At 37.9% G+C, this 25,364-nt stretch overlaps 1 protein-coding gene across 4 annotated transcripts in view; it reads left to right on the top strand.

Annotated features, from left to right (window-relative positions):
- LOC143892747 (DEAD/DEAH box RNA helicase family protein) overlaps positions 1–25,364 on the top strand; it is a 54,643-nt gene that overhangs the window by 22,435 nt on the left and 6,844 nt on the right. For all 4 annotated transcript variants that reach the window (XM_077397604.1, XM_077397603.1, XM_077397605.1 and 1 more), the window contains 8 exons: positions 3,574–3,737; positions 8,508–8,589; positions 10,625–10,714; positions 14,510–14,743; positions 16,454–16,525; positions 16,932–17,084; positions 17,163–17,306; positions 22,042–22,200. In XM_077397604.1, coding sequence (XP_077253719.1) covers positions 3,574–3,737; positions 8,508–8,589; positions 10,625–10,714; positions 14,510–14,743; positions 16,454–16,525; positions 16,932–17,084; positions 17,163–17,306; positions 22,042–22,200 — 1,098 coding nt within the window. The remainder of the gene's footprint in view (positions 1–3,573; positions 3,738–8,507; positions 8,590–10,624; positions 10,715–14,509; positions 14,744–16,453; positions 16,526–16,931; positions 17,085–17,162; positions 17,307–22,041; positions 22,201–25,364) is intronic.

The following is a 25,364-nucleotide window of genomic DNA, read 5'->3' as shown; positions in this document are numbered from 1 at the left end:
TCGACCCAGGAGATAGGACTAATATTATCCTCCACACTTAATACTAACGCCAAGCTATCTTTCACGGCATCTTCCTGAGAGCCCAAACCCCCTCCAATATACTCTGCCTCAACCGTCTCCTTCCTTCTACCAGAGTGAGAAAGAGCATCCATCATTCTGCCAGGACAGAAATCTATTAAGCCTTGCTCGGAACAATCCACCTGTACTTGGCTAAGGCAAAGTTCTTTACCAGAGACCGAAGCCCGTTGTGCCTCACCATAGTTTGGAATCGCGCAGGATATAGTATCTAGATCGGAGAATGCTGAACCGTAAGGATCCATCCCTCCCCCTTGTTGCGAAATATTACCCGCTTGGGTTTCTTCAATATTATGCGCGTCATAGGACACGCCAGCAGATGCCTCTGATAAATTGACCATTAGACGAGAGTTTCCATCCCCTATCCTATCACCGATTAGAAGAAGACAGGATTTTGAAAGCTGCGAATGATCACCTAAATCCGATAGTTGAATAAGAGGAGAAAATGGGCTTTTGTCCTTTGCAGAAAAACCCACAATTTGGCCCGCAACCCTATTGAAAGAGGTAAAAGGAGAGAGCCCAGTATTATAGTAGGCATGCTTTCTTCTTTAGCTAGTTTATCTCTTAAGGGTGAATTTCCCTCATTCCAATTTTTTGGGAAGGGAACCATCCTAAGAAGCTTAATACCAATTCGTATTATTAGAACAGGCTGCACTTCAGTCTTCTGCGAATCTTGAAATGGTCCTCCACCCTTTCCAATTAGACATAACAAGGAGGGATTTGCAAATGCAACTAGATTTTGTGGTCTAGGGAATGACTCAACCAATTCATCGGATCTATTTCAAAATCAAAGGGGTGGCTCAATATCATTTAAGCATTTCCATACTTTGCCCAACAGAAAGGGTTGGGGACTTTAACATTTTTCCTTTATTAAAACTATGCCTATATTGGATTCCGCATTCCTAGGAGGACCAACTCTACAATAAAAATCCATCTTCAATTAGGTGATAAAGTACCAAAACTAACACGATGGGTATCTTCTCTATGCTTATAAGCCATGTTATTGCAACTTACCTTGAATCAAAGAAGGAACAAAGAAGAGAAGAAGGGACAATAGAGCAAAAATCAATGCACACAAAATCTGGGAATGGGAGTGCATGTCTTGCTTCATGACTTTATGTTGTCTAGAAAATAAAGAGCAAACAAACAAATTGAGTAGGATGGAATCCCCTTATCATTCTTTTCAAAAAAGTGCATTGTGCTATTTGTGCCAGCGTTAGGCTTGATGCAACCTTGAGTGGGAGGTTCTCAAGTGTTCAATAGCCTTTAATATGGCCTGACTGAAAATATGTGTTGACAACCTTTTTTGTGTAGGGCAACTTAATCTGTGTCTATGTTAGGTACTATATTCAACACTTCTGCATGTGTTTAGTATTTTGTGTAGCAATATTCAATTATGTTCATGTCTACACATATTTTCATGATTAAAATACTTTTATGTTACCCGTTCTTGTTACATAAGTGGAAATTATGGTACTTTATGATGATATTGAATTCGTATGTTATGGAGTTTGGGCTCTATTGGAAATTCGTAATTGAGACAAATTGGTTAGATTTTTTTGCGGATACAATTAGCGGGCAACCCATGTCATATCCTAACTTAATAAGGGAAGGAAAAATTGCCAATGGGGGACATCAAAATACGAGAATGGCCAACGGGGGACGCACTTTTGAAAAATTGTTAAAGAGGCTTGATAACCCCCTTTTGAGAGTTTGATAACCCCATTTAGAGGGTTGATAACCCCCTTTTAGGGTGTGTTTGGGTTGCCGGAATCAAGAATCGGTATGGACATCACATTCCAATCATATTCCCATTCCCCCTTCAAAGGTAATCTCAATTCCAATTCCAGTGTTTGGTTGAGCATAAGAATTTAGGGTCACTTTTATTTTTTTTATTTTTTTATTTTTAGTGATAGGAATTTAGGGACACTCAAACTCCATCTGTCATAGGGCACAATCCCTAATTCTCGTTGATGTAAAACCAAAATTGTGCAAGATTCACCCCAAATGAAACGAATCTAATTATGACTAAAAATCAAAAGAATTTTATCAAAATTAGAGGTAATATTGACCCCCAAATCAATTCACCCGGAAGAATAAAACACCAACCCAAAAAATATGTGTGAATTCCAAATACTCATGGCCAAACCCATTTTTCCTCTTCCCAAACCAACTACTGATAACAACAACGATAAGAGGCCATCCAGTTGCTTGAAACAATCCAACCATCATTTGTGGAGCTTTGGCTAGGGTTTCAACTTGGGCTAGGGTTTCAATTGCAATGGGGTTTCTCCTTCGATTGGGTTTCAACATCAACAGCTTCGGGTAGGGTTCCATAAAGAGAGAGAGAGAGAGAGAGAGAGAGAGAGAGAGAGAGAGAGAGAGAGACTTTTGCCGGGAAAAAAATGAGAAAATGCTAGAGAGAGAGAGAGTATGGAAGAGTGTGTGTGTTTCTGGGAATCACAATACCACCTCTTGGGGTGGGTATCAAGTTCCGCACAAAATTCCTCCAAGAATTCCCGCGACAGTCCTCCCATTCCCATGCTTGTTACATCCAAACGTCTTAATTGGCGAAAAAGAAATCAAATACCGATTCTGATTACCTATTCCGGCGTACCAAACACGCCCTTAGAGACTTGATAACGCCCATTTCGTCCCTCTATAACAATTTTTCAAAAGTGTGTCCCCTGTTGGCAATGCTCGTATTTTGATGTCCCCAATTGGCAATTATTCCTTAAGGGAAATGATATTATTGTCTTATTTGAAGGTATTGATGCAATTACTAAGAATCCACCAAAAGTAGAAAACTTGCTAGAGAATTTAACAATCACAGAAACAAGCCATAGATCTTCAAAAGCAAGCTAGAGGGAGAGATAAAAATACAATAGATTTGATCAACACAATGTCAAAGTAGGCTAAACCCAAAACCCAAAAGAGGAACCTCAACTTTTTATTAGCCTCTTTAAGAGCGCACAAAAACATATATAGACCCTAGTTTATTCCTCACCATTTGGTGTATGATCAATTCAACTTCTCAGATGAACCTAAATAGATACTCTTTTTTGGAGTAACCCAAAATAAAAATAGAAAGTGTCTTATATGCTTCTGTCCTAAAAACACTATTCACGTTTTCCTTAAATAGGCCTACCAAAACTTAAACTTTGCCGGTTTTCCCCAAAATTAAATAAGAATCAATATAAATCACGATAAATTATCATAATTAACTTTTTCAAATTCGTGAAAAATGGATGTTTCACGAATTATAGATCTCCTACTTATAGGGCCCATTATTGATGCTAACATGATGTTTCTAATGCCTTTGGGCCTACTTTTAGATCTCCTTTGGCCCTTCTTCTCTCGAATTGTCTTTGTTGAATTATGGGCTTGTTCATGAACCTTGTGTGCATCATATATCATCTCGCTTTAGTAATTTAAGTGTTATTTTTGGTTGTTAATTGTAATGAACATTCTCTTGATTCTGTGTTTTTGGTAATCAAGGTCAAGGCAATGCGTATGAAAGAACATTACGAAATGACAGAATACACTATTGATACGCTTGAAAAGGAGGAAGAATCTTGTGCCCAAGGAAAGGGAAGGCCATATCCTCTGTACCCTTCCAAAGGCGGCTTGAATCCAAGCTATCTTAGAGACATTATATCAAGGTTTGTAACCTGTAATTCGCATAGCATTTTGATAACAATCCTTTTCCCTTTCATTTTTCCTAGTATTCTTCAAGAGTTTTTTTTCTTTTTTTCTTTTTTGAATGATTCCTCTAAGAGTTTCTTTTATGCTTCGAAAAGAAGGAAACTATATCTTTCCTAGTTAAATATGCTGATTTCATTCTGTTCGTCTTACCAAAAATTTTTGGTTTATAATTTGGAGTATATTATGAATGTTCTCAGTAAATTATTGTAATCCAGAAATTAAAGGGGCTAACTAAAGGTTAAGGTTCAGGGTTCTGAAATTTTATTGTTAATCCCAACAGGGTGTTGTCATTTTCTTAAGCTTGACTTCACATATTTGTAACTATGTATTTAGTTTGCAGTCCTTGCCCACATCAACATCAGATTTAGTGTGAGAATGGGTAATAGTGTGAAGTTTTAGCAAGATTCTTGGTGCTTCTATCGCTCTCTTAAGGCAATGTTCCCTCGCCCAAGATTTTAAATTTCAGTTTCGGTTGCCACAGAAACGGAAACCTTTCTGTTTTGGTAAATTTCGGTGGAAATCCTGCAATATCTTGAAAATGTATGAAAATATATGCAAATGACAAAATTCTAAGATGACACTTAAGGAAATGCTAGAATAAGCACAAATACACACTTAGAAACAATCACACAAGCAAGACAGCCATCCATAATGGACTAATGGTTTAATAACGTCAAACACCTATTGACATGCGTTGTTGATAATTCAGTACCTACCGTCACATGTAATTCATATCGATATGTATTCATGCACCACATTTTACATGCAATTCATATAAATATAATTATGTAACTCATATTGGTATAATCTACCACTAATGCATTTACGGTTTTGGTTTCGGTATGCATTTCAGTTTTAGTATCGTTTCGGTGAGGATGGAAATAGAAACATTTTGGTTGTTTTGTGTCAGTTTCGGTGAAAATTTAAAACTGTGCCTTTGCCTCTATAGGGTGGCTGTTGATAGAGGAGCTAGCCCGTTGGACTCCCATGTGGCTTAGGACATCATCATTGCATGGGCCATCCCTTTTGCCAGAATTTTTTGGTTGGAAGATCAAGGGAGGCATATTGGTGGCGTCTTATATCTGGTTGCCTGACATGAATGAGAGTGTTTTGAAGTGGTTCTCCCTCTGTCTATCGAGCTAACTCGTTGGACTATTGTCTCATTGCGAGCGGTGGTTCTATGAAGCAATCATCTAGCTTTGAAATATCCTTATGTCTCCTCGTGTGCTAGCCCTTTTCTGGACTGCGTGGTTAGATAAGATCCTGACTTTGAATCTCCTACGCCTCACAGCCACCCTTTAGGCAATTTGGTAGGAGATGAATAAGAGTATTTCATGGATCAATCAGGTGGAGTAAGGTGATTTGTGCGTCTATTTTCAATATTATCATCTGCTAGCCATCTACTTCGAGATGCTCTGTGGGGATCTCATGCTCCGATATGAGGTGCACCACGGGATATTTATCGTTGCAAATATTTTTTTGAGAGGTAACAAATTATTGCATTCAAAATCCAGAGAATTACAAGATATAGGGGACAAGCTGTCCCACAGTACAGATCTTATAAAGCTAGGATAGAATGATCAAAAGGATGACGAGAAAGATGAGAGTCCTTAATGGCCCTGTAGTAGGGATTCATCAATAACGACACAATTCTCAGAGACGAGGACACCTTCCTTTGCTAGTGCATCAGCCATTGAGTTTGCCTACGGCCTCCTGTGCTCAAGCTGGGGATGAATAGAGAGAACAAGGTCACGTATCTCATCGAGAATGCAAGCAATTCTCCAAGGACCGGAGCTCCGACTAGCAGCCCATGCAATCACATTAGTCGAGTCCCCTTTGATGATAAGAGGACCCAAATTGTGATTCGCAAACCACCTCAAACCGAATAATAGTGCTCTAGCCTCTGCTTTGTTAGCATCGCAAAAACCTGCGGGACCAAAGAATGTCATGACAGAATCACCCTTCGCATTACGCTGCCCGGATTCCCCATAGAGCTCCCATCAAAGTTCAATTTAAACCAACCTTCCAGTGGTGGAACCCATTGAGGTTTAATTGTAACCTTATTGAATCTCCTTTCTGATTTCACTGCATAAGAATTGCGCAGGATGGAGCTGATCGAGTAAGTAGTTCCAGCCCCAGCTTTAGACCACGCAATAATGGCCAATTTAATGTCCAGTGCTATGTGGTTCCAGCTCCTCATCTTGTTGTTAACGATGCGATTGTCCTCTCATGCCAGATGAACCAAATAATAGCGTAAGGCATTGATGTCCAAATTGAGCTTCGAAGACAGCCATTGAAGGCACCACACCACTTTGTTATAACCTTCGATATACAATTCTGTAGTACCCACGTCATCCCAAAGAACTTGAATAGATTCATACAGATAGCAAAAGAATAGGGACATAAAATAGTAAATGGTCCAAGGACTCCTCATCGTTGTGGCAAAAGAGGCACCCCCTTGCAAGACGGACGGACATCCGCTTGAGCCGATTGCATGTGTTAACACATCTGTGGCTTACAGTCCAAGCGAAAGCAGTGATGCGAGGAGGAATACCAGGTTTCCATATTTTGGCCCTCCTTGATGCTGGCCGGTTCCCCTCATTCAACTTTACGAAAAATGATTTTACCGAGAATCCGCCTTGAGAGTCCCGTGTCCATATCCATTTATCGTCTTTTTTTTTGGATTAGTATGTAGAATCCAATAAACTGAGAAGTGACGCAAATCTTTCAATTTCATCATCTTTTTAGATCACGATGTATTCGTATATCCCAGAAAATCTTCCCAGATTCATTTTCTCGGAGCGCATAGTCGGACATCTTCAATACGGGTTTAACTGCAAGCCGATACAATTCCGGGAAGGCGGAACACAAACAATCTTCCCCGACCCACAAATCAGCCCAAAAACCTCTTCACCGCAGCCTGCTTGGAAACGCACGAACAGTTTAAATAGTTCCCGGGTATTACATATCGACCGCCATATACCTGAGCCCTTGCCCACTGGTTCCACCGCATTCCCAATCACCCCAAAGCCATACTTTTCCCCCATGACATTGTGCCACAATGCCTTCTTCTCGTTACCAAATCTCCATAGCCATATGCCGAGTAATGCTTTGTTACGCAATCAAATCTTTCCGATGCCAAGTCCACCTTGTCGCTTGGATTTGCATACTTTGTCCCATCTAAGCAAGTGTTTGAGACTGTTTTTTCCCGTTTCCATGCCTTCCCATAAGAAATCCCTTTGTCATTTATCAATTCAAGAAGCCACCTTCGCTGGTATCTTGAATAGAGACATATAATAAACCGGGCATATTAGAGAGAGCGGGAAAAGATGGTTACAACAATGTTTCCTGTGACAGGAAAGTTGCAACATGGCACCCCCTCCAATTAACTACAATTTCCACGGCTCCATGTCTTGGTAAACTAGGACCAATCAGATTGGGTGGTATAGTTGGAGTGTCAAATCAGAGAGAATAAGAGAAAGAGTAAGAGGAGAAAGAGGAGGGGATAAACTTCATGATTTTGGGGTAAAGAGTGGAGAGCCTTTGACTTGTCTTCTCTCCAATAAAACTTAAGATGTCATCATTGGAACAGTGTAACATATTACAAAATAATATAGAAGAATTAACTAACTATTCTCTGACCCTGGTATGTACTGTGTACACCATTAGCTAACATAACATTTGTTGTCTGCACTCACCCTCAAATTGATGTACGAGGTAAAAGAATCATCAAATTTCGAACAAGTCATGCCAAGAGCAAGTCACAACTTGTAAGCACAGGAAGTAAAAGTTTGATGGCAAAAATGAAAATCCATCATGATGAATGCTGGGATACGCTTTTCTCCACATATCTTTTTTACTTTTCGAAATTAAATAAGAAAAAAAGAAAAGAAAACATATCAATGATATCATTACAAAATCATTAAAAGTTGTCTTTTTACAGATGATTAAATAGATGATACTTTTCAAATTGAGAGTAAATTCATTAGTATTTGAATGCAAATAAAAGAACAAAAAGATTGGAATATCTGGATCCATGAAGACAAGCCAAGATCAACTTTGCAACAACATGCTGAAGGCATGATAGATCCCGATAGGACTACTGGTTTACAACACAATTCAATACATGATAAGGAACATAATTAAGAGGAGAATTGTTAGTTTGCATTAACTTGAATGAGCTCTCTAGAGCAAGATTTCAATGGCCACAATAGTGTAATGTAATCAAATTAACTTTGTAGCCATATTCTAATCTTTTGTGCGTATTAAGCTAAGATACAAGTAATATTTTGAATTACTGATGCATCTAGTGTACTACAAACCATAGAAACATCTCTTTAGATTTTATATATTTCAAACTTTAGGCCCTTGAAGTTGATTACCCACCTTTGATGTGATTCCGTTATTTTCTAACATAGTTGTTTATTTAAATTTTCATGTGTCTCAATTTGCTATTTTCCATTACCACTCTTTCATATATGTACCTTGGAATCTAATGGGACATTTGTGGATTATCTTGTTGCTATTTCAGCTAAGATGTATATAACTTTTGATAATGTAAACTGTCCATGCTATTAACTACTATATGCTTGATCTTGTGGCCTGGTGTTTCTAAGAATTGAATAGATCCTAATGTTCCTTGAATTGTACAACTGCTTTGGTTATACGCATGATAAACCAAGGTTCACATCGTCTTCCTAATGAACTCTATTTTTATAAATGTGTAGAGCCTTACATGTCTTGTCCGCAATTATTGACCCCATCCCTGACGATGTTCTCAAGGAGTTTGGTTTGTTAAGTCTCCATGATGTGAGTTAATTCTTGCTCAATAGTTTTATGGATTTTACATCTAGATACTTCCTTTCTTTCATTGTCTTCCATTCATTGAAAACAATCCTTAGTAGGTTGGCGTGATGTTTTATGTCAGTCATTACTTTTGACGTTTTAACTTTTGTTGGGGAATTTTGTAATATATTTTAAAATTAAACATTTTATTGATATAGTTAATAAAATCCGTTATAAGATGGACAATGTTTTCATTGTAAGTTAAGCTGGTCTAAACACTCATTTAGCAGGAGCGTATGCTACCTTGTTTGTCTGAAATAATATGATCATCACACATTTAGACTTGTATCAAATCCTAGATCTCATTTGTACCTTTTGATCTCCAATGCCCCAACACATATTCAATGCCCATACAATGACATTTTCCGAGTCGCCTTTCCAAATGAGGTCCCGGTCTTCCTACTGTTTGAGCCTTGGCTTCATTTAAGTCTTTGTTTCATGAATGGCTTGAACATCTCTAAAAAACTCTTCTATACTTCTTAAAGTCAATTTTCTTATTGAGTTTCCATTAGTTTTTTTGGGTTTTGATGTCTTTCCAGGAGAGGAAATTTTGAGATATTGAAAATGAATTAGTAATTGCTTTGGCCTTATACATATGCTGCTTGTGTGGTGGAGTCCAACACCAATTGATCATCTCCAACTTAATTTTCAGAATGTTCTCTAACCAAATTCAATCCTTATGGGCATTCACAGTTTAATTAACGATCAAAGATGGGAGGACTGAAGTTCATTGGAAATCGGGCTTGTGAGGTGTAGGTTTTTGTGACAAGGCATGTTGCTTCTCTTGGCCCGGTTATGGGTCTGTATGTGATTGAGAGTATTATCTAAATGTGATTTTGTGGGCGAGCAAGGTTGTTGGGTATAGGTTCTTAGCCTACCGGTGGCCGGCTTTCGCTGAAAGCACCTGTGGTCGCTAATGACGATAGCAATTCGGATAATAGCAGCCGCTTTTTTTGGAAGGCTAGGTACTCTTATTCCTTAGCGGTCACTGAATCATATGGACAAGACTTCATATTTATTTGGTGGCTTACATCAGACATTTGTTTTTATATTGGCCCTTCACAAAACAAGAATGACTGATGTTCATCCAATGGAGCTTCGAAGTGACAGAGGCTAGACCACCTCTTGATCTTTTAATCATGCATACCTTGAGTCCAATTGGGACAGTCTCACTAAAGTAAAAAAAAACCTTACTCAAGCTACTTCGTAAATGTACAACATTGATAATGTATTCTATTATCTTCTTTTCCAGTTAGTATATTGGCCAACAGCCAGGTTTCCAAGCAACTTTGTCAAAACTACGAAGGTGCCTATCTTTTAAAAAATATCTACTCACCAAGTCTTGCTTGTAAAAAGCTAAAATGCCCTTCTTCTTGAAAAACAAAAAAAACATAGTATATGATCACCTTATTTGACACATGATATTAAGATAGCTGAACGGTAAGGTTGCTCCATTGTGACCTGGTGGTCTCAGGTTCGAGTCATGGAAACAGCCTCTCTGCAAAGCTGGGGTAAGGCTGCGTACATCTAGCCATCGCTAGACCCCGCAATGGCGGGAGCCTCGTGCACTGGGCCGCCCTTTTTTTTATTTATTAAGATAGCTGAAATTAGATAACATATTGATATATAACTGAGTCAGTGCCTGATATTTTGGTGTTAATGCGTAATCAGACACATTCTCATGATGTCCAGGACATGTTTTGGTTGTAAGAACTTGTGATGCATGTATTCCATTTTGAATGTTTAAATTGCGGGTGGTTTTTCTTATCAAATGTCACTGATGAACAACAATATTGTGTGGACATTGTAGGTTTCTTTTTATATGTCATCTCTTACATTGCCACTATGGGGCCTGATATCGGCACAACCATGTTTTGGCAGTGGGATGAACTCACCTTGTTTCACATGTTTTAACCAACTTTCAAAGGCTATTACAATCCCCATAGTCATTCACTAGTGTTGTGATGGAGTTCTAAGTACACTTCATTATTTAACGCAGGCCTATAGAGGAATCCACTGCCCAAAGGATTTAAATGAAGCCAATTTAGCTCGAAGACGACTGATATTCGACGAGTTCTTTTATCTTCAGGTAATTTTGTTAATTCATACACGTATGTGCTATATTCGCTTGGGCCTTCACCTACAGTTTTAACTTTTAAGCCCTGCTGCTTGAACTATTTAGCACAGTCTAGGCTGAGACTGCGAAAAGCAATGTTTTTTTTTCTAGATGGAGCATTAGTTATCAATTCTGTTCCGAAATCCATTCTGGAACAGAAACTCAATCAAAACTTTTTGGTCAGAATTCCTTAAATTTCTGAAGTTCCTACAAAAATTCGGTTGGTAACAGCCCTTTCCAATCGGAATTGAACAAAAGTGCAGGGAACTTCCAGTTACAATATTTTTTCCATTTTACGCCCTTCAAATGTTATTATTTTATACTGCTTGAGGGTTTTGAATGTAATTTACCTTTCCCAATGAGATGGGAGGGTTAAAACACATAAAAAACCCCTCGTTTGCATTCATTTTAGTTTTTGCAGCTTTTCAAAAACCCTTGACATTGAAGACGGCCATTTCTGGTCCGATTTTCTTGCAAGTTCTCCCAAATCGGGTGTTCCACTGCATGCTACACCTAGGGATGACTTATTTGCCTCCATCAAAGTTGTGATTCGAAGGAGGTGCCCTATTAGTGTGTTTTATATATTTATAATTTATATGAATTACATGTGAAATGTGGTGTATGCATTATATGTGTGTCTCTCTCTATGTAGGGAAATGATATCATCACAACCATGTTTTAATAATTGCACAAACCCAACTTGTCTTTTCTTTTTTATTTGGTGTGTGAGCTTTTTTGGGAACGGTAATAACCTTTCACAGCTCTTTAAATACTAAAAAACAAGATGAGTTAGTGAAATAGTTGTGCTGCTATCATTTCCCTATATATCTATATACTATATATATATACTATATAGGAGAAGAGAAAAGGAAAGGATTTTTTGAATTATTTGAAACTTCTATGAGAATTACACATCACTTTTTTTGACTTTTTTTAACAAAGGCACCCATTCAACCGACATATTTTCAATCCTACCCCCTCCTTTATACTTTTTAACGAAGGCACCCATTAAAGCCACATAATTTCAATCTTACCCCCCTCCTTTATGCTTTTTTAATAAAAAATCTATAGGGTGATCTTAACCATCCAATTTAAGAGGAACAACATATTATATAGATTGGAGGGCTAGGATCAGCCTATGGAAATGATTTTTGGGGCACAACCTATTTATGTTGTGTTTGGATCAACCTATGATGTGGTCCGTACAGTTCTTTGTCTGCCCGTGCATCGCACGGGGATTTTTACTAGCATGAATGTGTGTGTGTATATATATATATATATATGAGAAAACATTTCCTACACACTTGTGTAGGTAAGTTACCTACACACTAGCTTAAAATACAGTGGGGGCCCACATTGTTTGGGTGATCCAAACCATTCATTTGAATGGTCCTCATAGAGATAGGGTGTCCACAAAAAATCAGATCCATAGGATCATCCCAACCCTACGATTTGTGGAGGTAAAATGGACGTGTATAAACCTTCACAAATTAGTCCATTTTTTGCCTCCATAGTTTGAATGGTTGGGATGATCCTATGGATCTGATTTTTTGTGGACACCCTATCTATGTGAGGACCATTCAAATGAATGGTTTGGATCACCCAAACAATGTGGGCCCCCACTGTATTTTAAGCTAGTGTGTAGGTAACTTACCTACACAAGTGTGTAGGAAATGTTTTTTCTCTCTCTCTCTCTCTCTCTCTCTCTCTATATATATATATATATATATATATATATATATATATATATATATATATATATATATATATATATATACGGAAAAGTGTTGCTACTCGGTCTTGTAGCTAAACTTATCTACTTTGTCGCAAATCTGCCCATTTTTCCCTACACTGTTGGACAGGTTAGGATCATCCTATGGGTCTGATTTTTTGTGGACACCCTATCTAGGTAAGGGAATTTCAAATGAATGGTTTGGATCACCCAAACAATGTGGGCCCCCACTGTATTTAACCCTACCGAGTAGATAAGCTTAGCTACAAGACCGAGTAGCAACACTTTTCCGATAGGGATTTGCTAGCATCCATTGCAAAAGGCATTTCGCAGCTATTGCATGTCAGAGCAGCCACAAAGGCTCACTTTGCAGCAGATTTCTTCTATTTTTTTAATTTTTTCCCAAAATCTCTTTTGTCTTTTTTGAAATGAAACACTGGAGTGCTCCAATCCAAGACTAAAAAAGAACGCTCACTGGAACAAAATTTACAACTAAGGATTGGAGGGATTCAACAATAATAAACTAAACTTGAATTTGGTCAACAACTATTATTTTGAATGAAGAAAACAATTCATCTAGACGGAGTAGCTTGCAATAGAAATTTGCCAATTGGCAACATATGGTTGGCCATACTTATCTACTAAATGATCAAGGTTATCGAATTATATGAGAAGTGATGTGAGTTCGAATTTAATTATTGAATATTCCTTTTTTTGGCTGATCACCGATTTTATTGCAAAAAAAGACTGAGATGGTCAAGATACAAGGAGCAGGGATCAACAAAAAAAGAAAGATACATAAGATAATAAAGGAAAGTCACGGAGTAAGAGAGTCAAACAATGCCAAAGACTCTTTCGACACTCTTTCTCTAGCAAGACTGTCGTCCTTGATAGTGAAATCATCATCTTGATGATTTTGTCTGTTTGTTTTTCCATTCTTTTTTTTTGTTTGGTGTGTGTGTGTGTGTGTGGGCGGTGAGGGGAGTCATCAAATAGAAATCAAGACAGTTGATTTTGTAGAACGTCATGAGATGACCCACATTAAGGACTACTAAAATGCGGATTTTAGCTTTTCATGGCAGAACCTTAAATGAGGATTAATGGATCAACGGCCTCGGATCATCCGATCAGGCTGTTTTCTACATCATTTTGCTGAAATTATGTCCACCACCTTGGTTATCCGATCACGTAGACGAGGCACAAGTGGGTCCTACGAAGTCTATATTAGGAAGGAGTCTAACAGCCCCATCTTTATACATCTTTATAGAATTTTCCATGGAAAATTGGGCAGGTGGAGATTGCTCAGATGAAATGTCAGAGATGACCCACTCTTGTGGAATTGATTGATATCTGGCTATTTGAAATTTGGATATGTGGAAACACAGCAACTTTTTGATCTGATTGCAGAGAGTTGTTATTGCTTGGACAGTCATGATTTCGGATTATGCACAGAATTTTTGTAGGAGGCTTTGGAATTGATCCCACACATGCAAATTGCAGATGTGGAGCCCAAGTTATGCTTGTGAGAATTCTTCCGGTCATAGCTCAATTGGGTGCACTTACCCAAAGAAGATGGTTTCATTCATACTCGTGCATGTATCTGCATACCCTCTTCAAGGCTTTTGACAAAATTGTTTTCCTTGAGGAAATTGGAATCATGCGATCCAAACACGAAAAAACTCGATCAGTGCATCCAAACATGCACTTAAACTTCTTGTCATTAGTTAAATAACTAATCAGTTGACTTATCTCCAATAGTAGTTGTTAACCTTTTACATTCTTGTGAGTACAGAAATACCACCCCCTTTCTGATGGATTCTCTTCAATTTCTAATGCTATTTGAAATTCTTGGTTCACTTCAATAGATGAGCTTTTAATACCAGTCTTCATTTTTTTTATTAAATATCTTTTTGAAAGAACTCTTTCGGCACAATGAGTATTATTTCAGTGTCATTGAAAAACTTTTTCATTGTGCATTCTCAATCTGTTTTGTTTTCTAAAATTCGGTATTTCTTATATTTGTTTCTCTTTCTCAGTTGGGAAGACTGTTTCAAATGCTTGAAGCTCTTGGATCAAGGATAGAAAAGGACGGATTGCTTGATAAGTACAGGAAAAATGAAGCGAATGCTGTTACAATAGAGGAATGGTCTGATCCTACTAAGAAGTTTTTGAAGGCTCTTCCATATTCCCTTACCCCAAGTCAGCTGAAAGCAGTTTCTGAAATTATTTGGGATCTCAAACGGCCAATTCCTATGAATCGACTTTTGCAGGTACTGCATATATTTTAAGAATTAAAACTGCTTTTGCTCTGTTTCGACCATTACCACTTTGCTAAATTCTCCTCTTTCATAAATTCATTATACTTGCCTCTCGATTTGATTTTGTGCTTGCAAGATGCGATAAATTTTTTTATATTAAAGACTTGCAATGTTTTTATTTCTGATAGTAACTGTGTAAATTCTTAAACTTCAGTAAGATTGTCCATGGACATGATACAGATTACTGTTATTATAGGAAGTTTTGTTGTTATATACTTGCGTTATTGCTAGCAATGGCCTTAACCTCTAGAGAGAAGAATTAGTGGACACTCAAGTACCTTCTCTGCAAATGGCATTCATACACTCCAGAGTGATGAGTAACTGGATATATAGTGAAAATTTCAACCCACTGGATTGAAATATAATAAAATGTTCAACCCACTGGTGAAGCTTGCACTTAGATTTGTTTTGGAACTCACAAATGATTGTGTTTACATCCTTATTAGATGGGTGTAAAGAATGTTTTCTTACATGGGAAGTGATGTAGGACAGGTACGGAAAGATCACTATACATGCAGCTCTGACACCAACTGACGTTGGACAGCCAACTGGAGCCAAACTGTTGAATGTTTGGGTCTTGTATCCGATAGAAATAGGAAAGGAAGAAAAGTTTAGGATTGGTTTAGGCCCAGTTAGAAAATATATGGGCAGTTGCAGGATTTCAGCGTAAAAGTACTTTATACAGGGAGTATTTGGGCATAAAGCTAAAGTTTAGGTGATTTACAGTTTATGATGATTGACTGCAAAGGCTAGGGAAAATGGTAGAAGGATTACGAGCTCAGAAATGATATCTATGCTTATTGTTTTCCCCAACAGGTGATTCTGATAGGTTGGAAGGCCAGTTTTCAGTTACTTTGTTATAATGAGTGATTATGTATCTCTTGGATTACTAAGAAACAAAGGGTTGTACCTAGATCAAGTACAGAAGAAAACACAGATCAATGGATTTACAACTGTAGAATTTTTATGGCTGCAACAATTGATGCCAGAGTCAGGAACAGAGACACGATCATGTGTTCACTATTTTGATAAATGATAACCATAGTGCAATCAAAGTGACCCTCAATTGAGTTTTCCAAGCACAAGCATAACATCTTTGTTTTTTTCTTTTTCCGAATGATAGCACAAACATAACATTTTGGGATTGATCTTTTTTTTTGTCCTTTTAGGAAGTTGAAATCTAGCTATTCACGAGAATTGATTATTTTATTCATGGAAATTTGAAGATGGAGAATAACTCCCTAAAACATTTCTACTCATGGCCAAATTACAAAGTTTCTTACAAGAGGAGTCACCGGATATCGACACCAATTCCTAAATAAAACGCTATCTGTTTCCAAGGAGTGTATTAGCTTTAAAGGTAGTGTTAAAACTTTAACTATATTTGTTTATAAGCTTACATGAGCATCTTTGTCTTTTCAATAATCGTGAAACTTACAAGGTGCGAGGACAAGATGTCCCGACAACAAAGAGACAGATCATTAGACAATATCCCATAGGGATCCAAAGTTACATAATGCAATCAAGAGCGATCATACCCTCTCCCCCGCGCTCGTTATTTCGTCGAATGTCACAAGAGTAGCCGCCAAATATGTTACAATAATATTGTACTATATTTGCTAATATTTTATGAACGATTATGGTAATGCCTTTTCTTTTCAGGGGGATGTTGGATGTGGAAAGACTGTGGTTGCTTTCTTGGCCTGTATGGAGGTTATCGGCTCAGGTTTTCAGGTTTGTGTAGAATTTGTTATCTTCTAACTTGTGTTTGCTTTCTTTTTTCTGAATTTGTAAAACTTCACTGCTTGTCCTGGTTATAACATCAAAGTTCAGCAGTAATATGTCATAGTTGCTTAAAATTCTTTTCCACACCATGATGATCAGCAGTTGAAATTGAAGTAGTTGTATTCATGGATTTAAATTTCGGTTTCGGTCCCTACCGAAACCCTTTTTTCTTTCTTCCAAATTTCGGTCTTTTTGGCAACATTTCGGTCAAAATGACCAAATTTCGGCTGAAATCTGAAATTTTCAGATTTCATTCCCAGAAATCCGATATTTTGGATTTCGGCCGAAATTTAAAACATTGGTTGTATTGTGGGATTACTTGCTAATTGATGGATTTGCACCGTCTCTCCTGTAGGCAGCTTTCATGGTTCCAACTGAGCTTCTTGCAGTTCAGCATTATGAGCAATTCCTTTCTTTGCTAGAGAATTTTGGGGAGAACCACTGTAAACCGTCCGTTGCTCTATTAACTGGATCAACACCTTCAAAGCAATCACGAGTAATTCGTAAGGCACGCATTAGGACGTAAATTTTCTTCCTTTCTCAGGTATATATCCTTGAGATTATGTTGATGGTTGTTGTTTGACAGGGTCTTCAGAGTGGAGATATAGCGTTTGTGATTGGAACCCACAGCCTAATATCCGAAAATGTGGAATTCGCAGCTTTACGGATTGCTGTAGTAGATGAGCAACATCGCTTCGGTGTGATCCAGAGAGGAAGGTTTAATAGTAAGGTGCTGCACCGTGTTTTGCTCACCATGATTTTTTTTTTTTTTTTGGTTTTTGAATTGGAAAATTGTGAATATATGAATGGGTGTGGATGCCATGTTAATAATTCATTGGTTTTTGAGAGTTTTCAGTGTGTAGGTCTTCGCTGTTTAGTCTTGTTATTGGCAGTGCATAAGGTCTTCTCTAACACTGAATTCTCACAGCGTCAATTAATTATTGAAACTATAAAGTTGTAGAAAAGAGGTCACGAGCGTGTTCCATGTACCATTCAAAAAAAAAGAAAAAGAAAAGAAAAAGAAGAGTGATCCATGTATTTCTTACAGATGAAGGTTTTAAATTCCGGTTTCAGTTTTTTGGCGGGCCTTAATTAACAACTGACTTTTGAATGTTTGGTGCTGTTATTGGCAGTGCATAAGGTCTTCTATAACACTGAATTCTCACAGCGTCAATTAATTATTGAAACTATAGAGTTGTAGAAAAGAGGTCACGAACGTGTTCCATTTACCATTCAAAAAGAGAAAAGAAAAGAAAAAGAAGAGTGATCCATGTATTTCTTACAGATGAAGGTTTTAAATTCCGGTTTCAGTTTTAGTCGGCATGGAAGTGGAAATGTTTCGGTTTCAGTTGGAAATTTTGGTGGAAACCTTGTAAAATTACGGAAACATATTGAAACATACGCAAATAATGGAAAGTTAAGATGGAAATTTAGGAAGTGCTAGAATGAGCACAAATACATTGGTCAGTACTTCAGGGTTGCCTAAAACTCAACTTTGATGTATCTTGTATGGGTAATCTGGGGCCGGCCGGGATAGGAGGCGTCTTAAAAGATGAAAATGGGCACACCTTATTGGCTTTTTCAGGACCAAATGGCCTTATGGACTCAAACGAGGCAGAGGTAAGGGCAGTACTTTAGGGGCTTAGACTGCTTGATTCTAATCTTATGGATCGAGTAGTAGTGGAAGGGGACTTGCTCAATGTAATCAAGTGGTTTAAAGGGAATCTCCTAATTCCCGTGGAGATTTGCCTATTGGTTCGACGAGATTCAAGACAAAATTGAAGGCACAAATACATACTAAAAAAATCATCACATAAGCAAAAAAACCACTCATAATGGTTTAACAACATAAAAAAGTCATAACCCGGAAGGGTGTGGCTCTTTGGCGTAAAGTCATGGGTTTGCTCCCCAGTGACGAGCGTTCGAATTCCCCCTTGCTTACCCGATGCGCGTGGTTTCCGGGTGATTGCGCGCATCCGTAGGGAAATAGTCCTACCCCCGAAGGGGGTGGGGACACCCTTCGTTACCAAAAAAAAAAAAAAAAAAACATAAAAAAGTCATGCATTCTAATAATTCAGTACATAGCACCAGTGTTAAAAACTCATTGACTTCGGAGCTCGCCTAAGTCTACTCCCTTTTACCTTGGCCGCATTCCGCTTTGCACCGCATACTACATTTTCCCGTACAGAGTCAATAAAAACTCCTTTGACTCTCCCGAGTTATGAATGTGTCAACCGCGTTCTTGGTCGCATCCACGCAGAGTCGGCAAGGATTTTTCTGTGTTCCGCGTCACATCCATGCAATGCACACACACACACACACACACACACACACATATATATATATATATATATATATATATATATATATATATATATTACATACTCTACATTTCAAATCCATTTCTTATCAGAATAGTTAAATAACACATACTAGTATATTATACTACTAAGACACTAATGGTTTTGGTTTTACTATGTGTTTGGCTTTGGTTAGTGTTTTGGTGGCGATGGAAGTTGAACCATTTCGTTTGTTTTGTGTCAGTTTTGGCTGAAATTTAAAACTATGTTACAGATAAGGTTGATGAAACCCTTCTTGCTTCGGTATTAGCTCAACAAAATGATGTAAGGCTAAGAACACTTTTGTCGGAGAATACACGCCTATTATCTATTCTAGTGCCTGCCTCATCCAAATGGTGTAGTTTCTTCATTTGTTCAATTGACTGGCATAGGGATTTGAAAACATTTATGCACTCTTCATATATAATGCATACACTACATTTCAAATCCATTTCTTAGCAGAATAGTTAAATAACACATACTAGTATAGCATACTACTAATACATTAATGGTTTTGGTTTTACTTGTGTTTCGGTTTCGGTAAGTGTTTTGGTGGCGATGGAAGCAGAAACATTTCGTTCGTTTTGCGTCAGTTTCGGCTGAAATTTAAAACTATGTTATAGATAAGGTTGATGACACCCTTCTTGCTTCGGTATTAGCTCAACAAAATGATGTCAGGCTAAGCATGCTTTTGTCGGCGAATACACGCCTATCATCTATTCTAGTGCCTGCCTCATCCAAATGGTGTAGTTTCTTCATTTGTTCAATTGACTGGCATAGGGATTTGAAAACATTTATGCACTCTTCATATATAATGCATACACTACATTTCAAATCCATTTCTTAGCAGAATAATTAAATAACACATACTAGTATAGCATACTACTAATACATTAATGGTTTTGGTTTTACTTGTGTTTCGGTTTCGGTAAGTGTTTTGGTGGCGATGGAAGCAGAAACATTTCGTTCGTTTTGCGTCAGTTTCGGCTGAAATTTAAAACTATGTTATAGATAAGGTTGATGACACCCTTCTTGCTTCGGTATTAGCTCAACAAAATGATGTCAGGCTAAGCATGCTTTTGTCGGCGAATACACGCCTATCATCTATTCTAGTGCCTGCCTCATCCAAATGGTGTAGTTTCTTCAGTTGTTCAATTGACTGGCATAGAGATTTGAATACATTTATGAGAAATTATATGATGCCCGACCGTCAAAATAAAGGGCAGAGAGAGACAAAATCTCTCTCCCTTGATTTTTAATCCAAGGGAAAGCACCGTTTTTTTATTTTTCCTTGGTTCAAAAACCAAGGCAGCAGTTTTTGTCTCCTTCCGCCCTTTACATTTTGACGGTCGGACATCATATAATTTCTCTACATTTATATACTCTTACACCCTTCTTCATGGTCAGGTACTACAAATTTGACTGTGTACAAGCGAGTCATTCACATGAAGTACCAATGATTTTGCATTTCTTGAATGACCCGAACTTCTGAAGTTATGACTAGGGGTGTAAACGGATCGAATTCGGAGCGGATATGGCTATATCCGAATTTGATTACAGTATACACTATCCGAATTCGGATTCGGATTCGGATTCGACGGATATTTAATATCTATTACCGAATTCGTATCCGTCGGATATTGTTCGAATTCGGATATTATCCGTATCCGTTTATCCGGTAAATTCGAACATTTTATTGCAGCACTTTATCTTTTTTCTCCTACTTACTCGAATGAATTTTCCAAACCCTAAAACTATACCTCTACATTCTCTTCACAAAATTAACTCTCAAACCCTAAAATATATGAGATCCTCTTCTTCCTTTTAAAACAAAGCCAGAGAGAGAGAGAGAGGGAGGCCATGGGGATGGGAATGTATGATAGTGTTAGTAGTGGTCTTTGGGTTTTTTTTTTTTTTTTTTTTTGTATATGATGTAATGGGTTTGGGCTATTTTTGTTTTTATTTTTATTTTTCTAAAAAGAATATTCACTTTTCTTATAGAAACAAAAGATAGTGTGTCATTACTAAAAATAAATATTAATGATATTATTAATAATAAATAAAAAGGATTTACTTCTCGGATTCGGATGTTAAACGGATCGGATATACCATTTACCAGATTCGCATCCGCTAAGAGCCGGATATCTCTCATAAACGGATTCGGATAATATCCGCTTGAAACGGATTCGTATAATATTCGCTTTAAACGGATTCGGATGCGGACGGTAATCGAATTTTCGAATATCCATTTACACCCCTAGCTATGACTTCCATGGAAAAATCTGATTATGTCCAAACAACCTAGGGTCTCTTTTTGAATAAATTTTCTGTGTCAAAACTAGTCGTCATTGCTATCTGAAAAACACATTAATCATATACAATTGTACATGCTTATGTTTTCTGTGTTGGCTCATGCGCTACTGGTGTTTACATAGTAATAATTGCCTTTTAACTTCATTGTACTATAGTAGGATGGGACAGTTGCTAATGAACAGTTATGTAACCCGTTACTTTGAAGTGAAATGATTCACCACTCGCATTCTTTGATCCTCCTTATGCCGTTCCCTCAAAAGCTCTCTTTAATGTGGACAAGCTGTTAAATTACTTTTTGGAATACTCGAAGGTTCATGCCTTAGCTTTTGAGGAAAGACTAAAGGGAGGCCTGTTTGGATGTCACATTTTTTGGGAACAGAGCCACCTGCTACAGCTCCATTTGCAAATGGAACAAGAAAAGGTTGGAGTTGTTCTTATACTATTGGCAAGTACAGGTGGACAACACACTTGAGGTGAGTGTTTTTGCCCTATTTGTTGGCATTCAAACAGGTTGGCTCCAAAACACTTAAAACAGCTCCATTCAGACACTTGAAAATTGAAACAGATCCTCGATTTTTTCTGTCGTCTTAAAAGGCCTTAATGTAAAACATTCATACATAATTATCAAATTCATAGAGAACATTTTCTCAACCTTGCACCTTAGATATCATTTTTCGAAACTAATTATTGTTCCATCATGGCTTCTGTTGTTATTTTGTTAAGGTCCTTAGTATTTCTCACTTATTTCTTTGCATATTGCTTTTGCTTCCGTTATTCTATACCAATGGAGATGAATGAACCCTTGTGCTGCAGTTATATTCTGTTTCGACAAGCTTAAGAATGAGATCTACATGTTCGGAGGGATCATCAGTAGATAAAGCTTTCATGGCCCCTCATATTCTTGCGATGTCAGCTACTCCTATTCCGAGGACACTTGCTTTGGCTTTATACGGAGATATGTCTCTGACCCAAGTATGTGGAGTTTTTATTGTATGTAAAGCTTTCATGTCCGATCTGGTTGCTTAAAATTGTTGGTTAACCTTTCTGTATGATTTACTTTTCTCTGACGTAAGCATTTAGTACAGGTCTTCTATCTAGCTGGAATTCATTTTGGTGTCAAGTTTTACCCTTGCAGCACAAACCATCATTTTTGTTTGTTCATTTTCCTAGTGAACCATATTATGTCCCTTCTAGTATGCAACCGATAGAACTAGATGTTGCGATATTACCCACTTCCATATAGAATATTGAAAATTTGGTGTTTCCTTGGCCATCTTACATGGATTCTTCTGAATGGGAAAAGTATCCGTGTTGGAGATGTTTGTCGGATTCCAATACTTCATGATTCATTGCAACACTAGATCTCTTTTATCTCTCTCTCTCTCTCTCTCTCTCTCTCTCTCTGTTTCTTTTCTGAATACTACCACCACAACTTTACAGTTACCACATGTTTTGAGTTTTATGCATCCTAATATTAAGTTTTTATATGGAAATAAAACGTTATATTTACTAATTAAAAGTTTCAATATGTTTCTTGTTATAAACATATTATCATGTAAATTTTTTTACTTTTTTTAGAGTTGATTAAAATATTTTGGTGAATCCAAAATCTTTCTTTTTGAGGTTTCTTGAATCCTACACTCGATACTCATGTCAGATTCCGGCACTCTTATCCATGCTGATGTAACATAGCTCCTGGGATTTCTCCTAAATTTGAATAGGATCACATGGGCTTTCTTTTTTCGAGTTGTGCTAGATCTAGACGAAGGAGGAGGGAGGGAGGGTGGGAGGCTGTTTGTGTAGTTGGAAAACCCAACCAATGACTCTTTTATTTCTCCACTTTTGAAAGCCCAAAGAGTGGGCCCCCAGCTTAGATCTTCTCTTTTATGTCACTTTAACAGAACATAGAAAAATCAAGTAAAAAGTAAAAACCCAACTTTGTTCCCTTCTTTCGCTCATGATTAGTAGCAATGTGACAAGGATTGGGTATAAACAAAGTTATGCTGATCACACTATAGCTGCCTTCTCTCGGCTGGATGTTGGTCCAGCCTACTACGAGGATCCCATATCCCATACATCTTCTTTCTCCCTCCTAGGTCTTGTGGTTCCTATGCCGCCACATTTCCTGGTCCTGTCTATCAAGAGAGAGAGAAGGTTATAAATCCCGTACATCGTCTTTTACTCTTTTTTCCTCATGGGTCCTGTGGTTCCTATGCTGCCATGTTTCTCTATCCTGTTTATTAAGGGAGAGAAGGTGACAACCCTCATTATGTATGTTGATGATATAGTGGTGACATGGAATCATCCACTAGAAATCAAGAGTATGAAGGATTTTTTTTTGTCAAAGGATTTCAAAATAAATGACTTGGAAGATCTCAAGTACCTCCTCGGAATTGAAATCACCCATTCGAAGAAGGATATTTTCATGAGACTGTGGAAGTATGTGTTAGGTCTTCTCTCTCTCTCTCTCTCTCTCTCTCTCTCTCTCTCTATATATATATATATATATATATATATATATATATATATATAAGCTATATGAGCTTCAAGCTCACAATCATTTTCCTCATATATATATATATATATATGAGAAAACATTTCCTACACACTTGTGTAGGTAAGTTACCTACACACTAGCTTAAAATACAGTGGGGGCCCACATTGTTTGGGTGATCCAAACCATTCATTTGAATGGTCCTCACATAGATAGGGTGTCCACAAAAAATCAGATCCACAGGATCATCCCAACCCTACGATTTGTGGAGGTAAAATGGATGTCTTTAAACCTTCACAACTTAGTCCATTTTTTGCCTCCAAAGTTCGAATTGTTAGGATGGATCACCCAAACAATGTGGGCCCCCATTGTATTTTAAGCTAGTGTGTAGGTAACTTACCTGCACAAGTGTGTAGGAAATGTTTTTTTCTCTCTCTCTCTCTCTCTCTCTCTCTATATATATATATATATATATATATATATATATATATATATATATATATATATATATCCTCTATATATATATATATATATATATATGAGAAAAGGGTTTCTTCGCTCGAGCGCAGATACGCTTATCTGCGCTCGAGCATAGAAACAGGGGTGAGGCCACATTGGGGGGGGGGGAGGATCCAAAGCATTTTGATGGGCCTTTTCATGGATAGGGTGCACCAAAAATCAGCTCCATTGAATCAGCTTAGGGTGTCCATTTGTGGGGTGGAAAAATGGGCAGATTAGTGGACAAACAGTATCTGTCCATTTTCACCCCCACAAATGGACACCCTATGGTGATCAAATGAAGCTGATTTTTGGTACACACCCCATCCATGATGGGGCCTTCCAAATGAATGCTTAAGATCCCCCCCTCCCAATGTGGCCCCACCCCTGTTTCATGCACTCGAGCGCAGATAAGCTATCTGCGCTCGAGTGCAGAAACCCTTTTCTCATGTGTGTGTGTGTGTGTGTGTGTGTGTGTGTGTGTGTATTAGGAGTGCAACTCGGGTCGGGTCGGGTTGAGGCCAACCCGAGGAACCCATTTTTCCAACCTGACCCGACCCAACTCAACCCGATTTCTAACCCGGCTGGGTTCAACCCGACTTACAATTTCCTCAACCCGACCCAACCCAACCCGACCCGATTTCTAATTCGGGTTGGGCTGGGTCAGGTTGACCCGATTTGAACCCAAATGGTAAACTTCCCAATTAGCACAAAAAGGGTCCACTATTGGCTTCAACAGCTTTCAAGATACATGCCAATCAAATCTCACAGATTCTTGAGTGTACCAGATTTAGTATCAATAGAGACCCTCGTTGAGCTGTCAGAGACAAGGTTCTTGTTGTCTACGAAAGCCACGGTTCGGATTTAGTGCTTCAAATGCAAACATGCATTTTAACAAACAGTTGGTAGGCCTTCAATTCTCCTAATCCTTCAAAGCTAATAATCCACAGAAAAGTCGTCGTGAAAGTGAAACGTAAAACGTGACGTAAATTCGTAAAAAGTTGTGTTCTGTGGGCCACTTTCCCAAAAACATGAAACTTAACAAAATAAGAGCCGGGTTACATTCGGGTCGGGTTGCCCGACACCCCAACCTGACCCAACCCGATTTGCAAATCGGGTTACAAAATCCCAACCCAACACACAA

The sequence above is a fragment of the Tasmannia lanceolata genome, unplaced genomic scaffold (assembly GCF_043159265.1).
Source record: "Tasmannia lanceolata isolate RefF3 unplaced genomic scaffold, GAP_Taslan_0.1 ptg000015l, whole genome shotgun sequence".
NCBI classification, from domain to species: Eukaryota; Viridiplantae; Streptophyta; class Magnoliopsida; order Canellales; family Winteraceae; genus Tasmannia; species Tasmannia lanceolata.
This window is presented reverse-complemented; position numbering and strand designations above follow the sequence as displayed.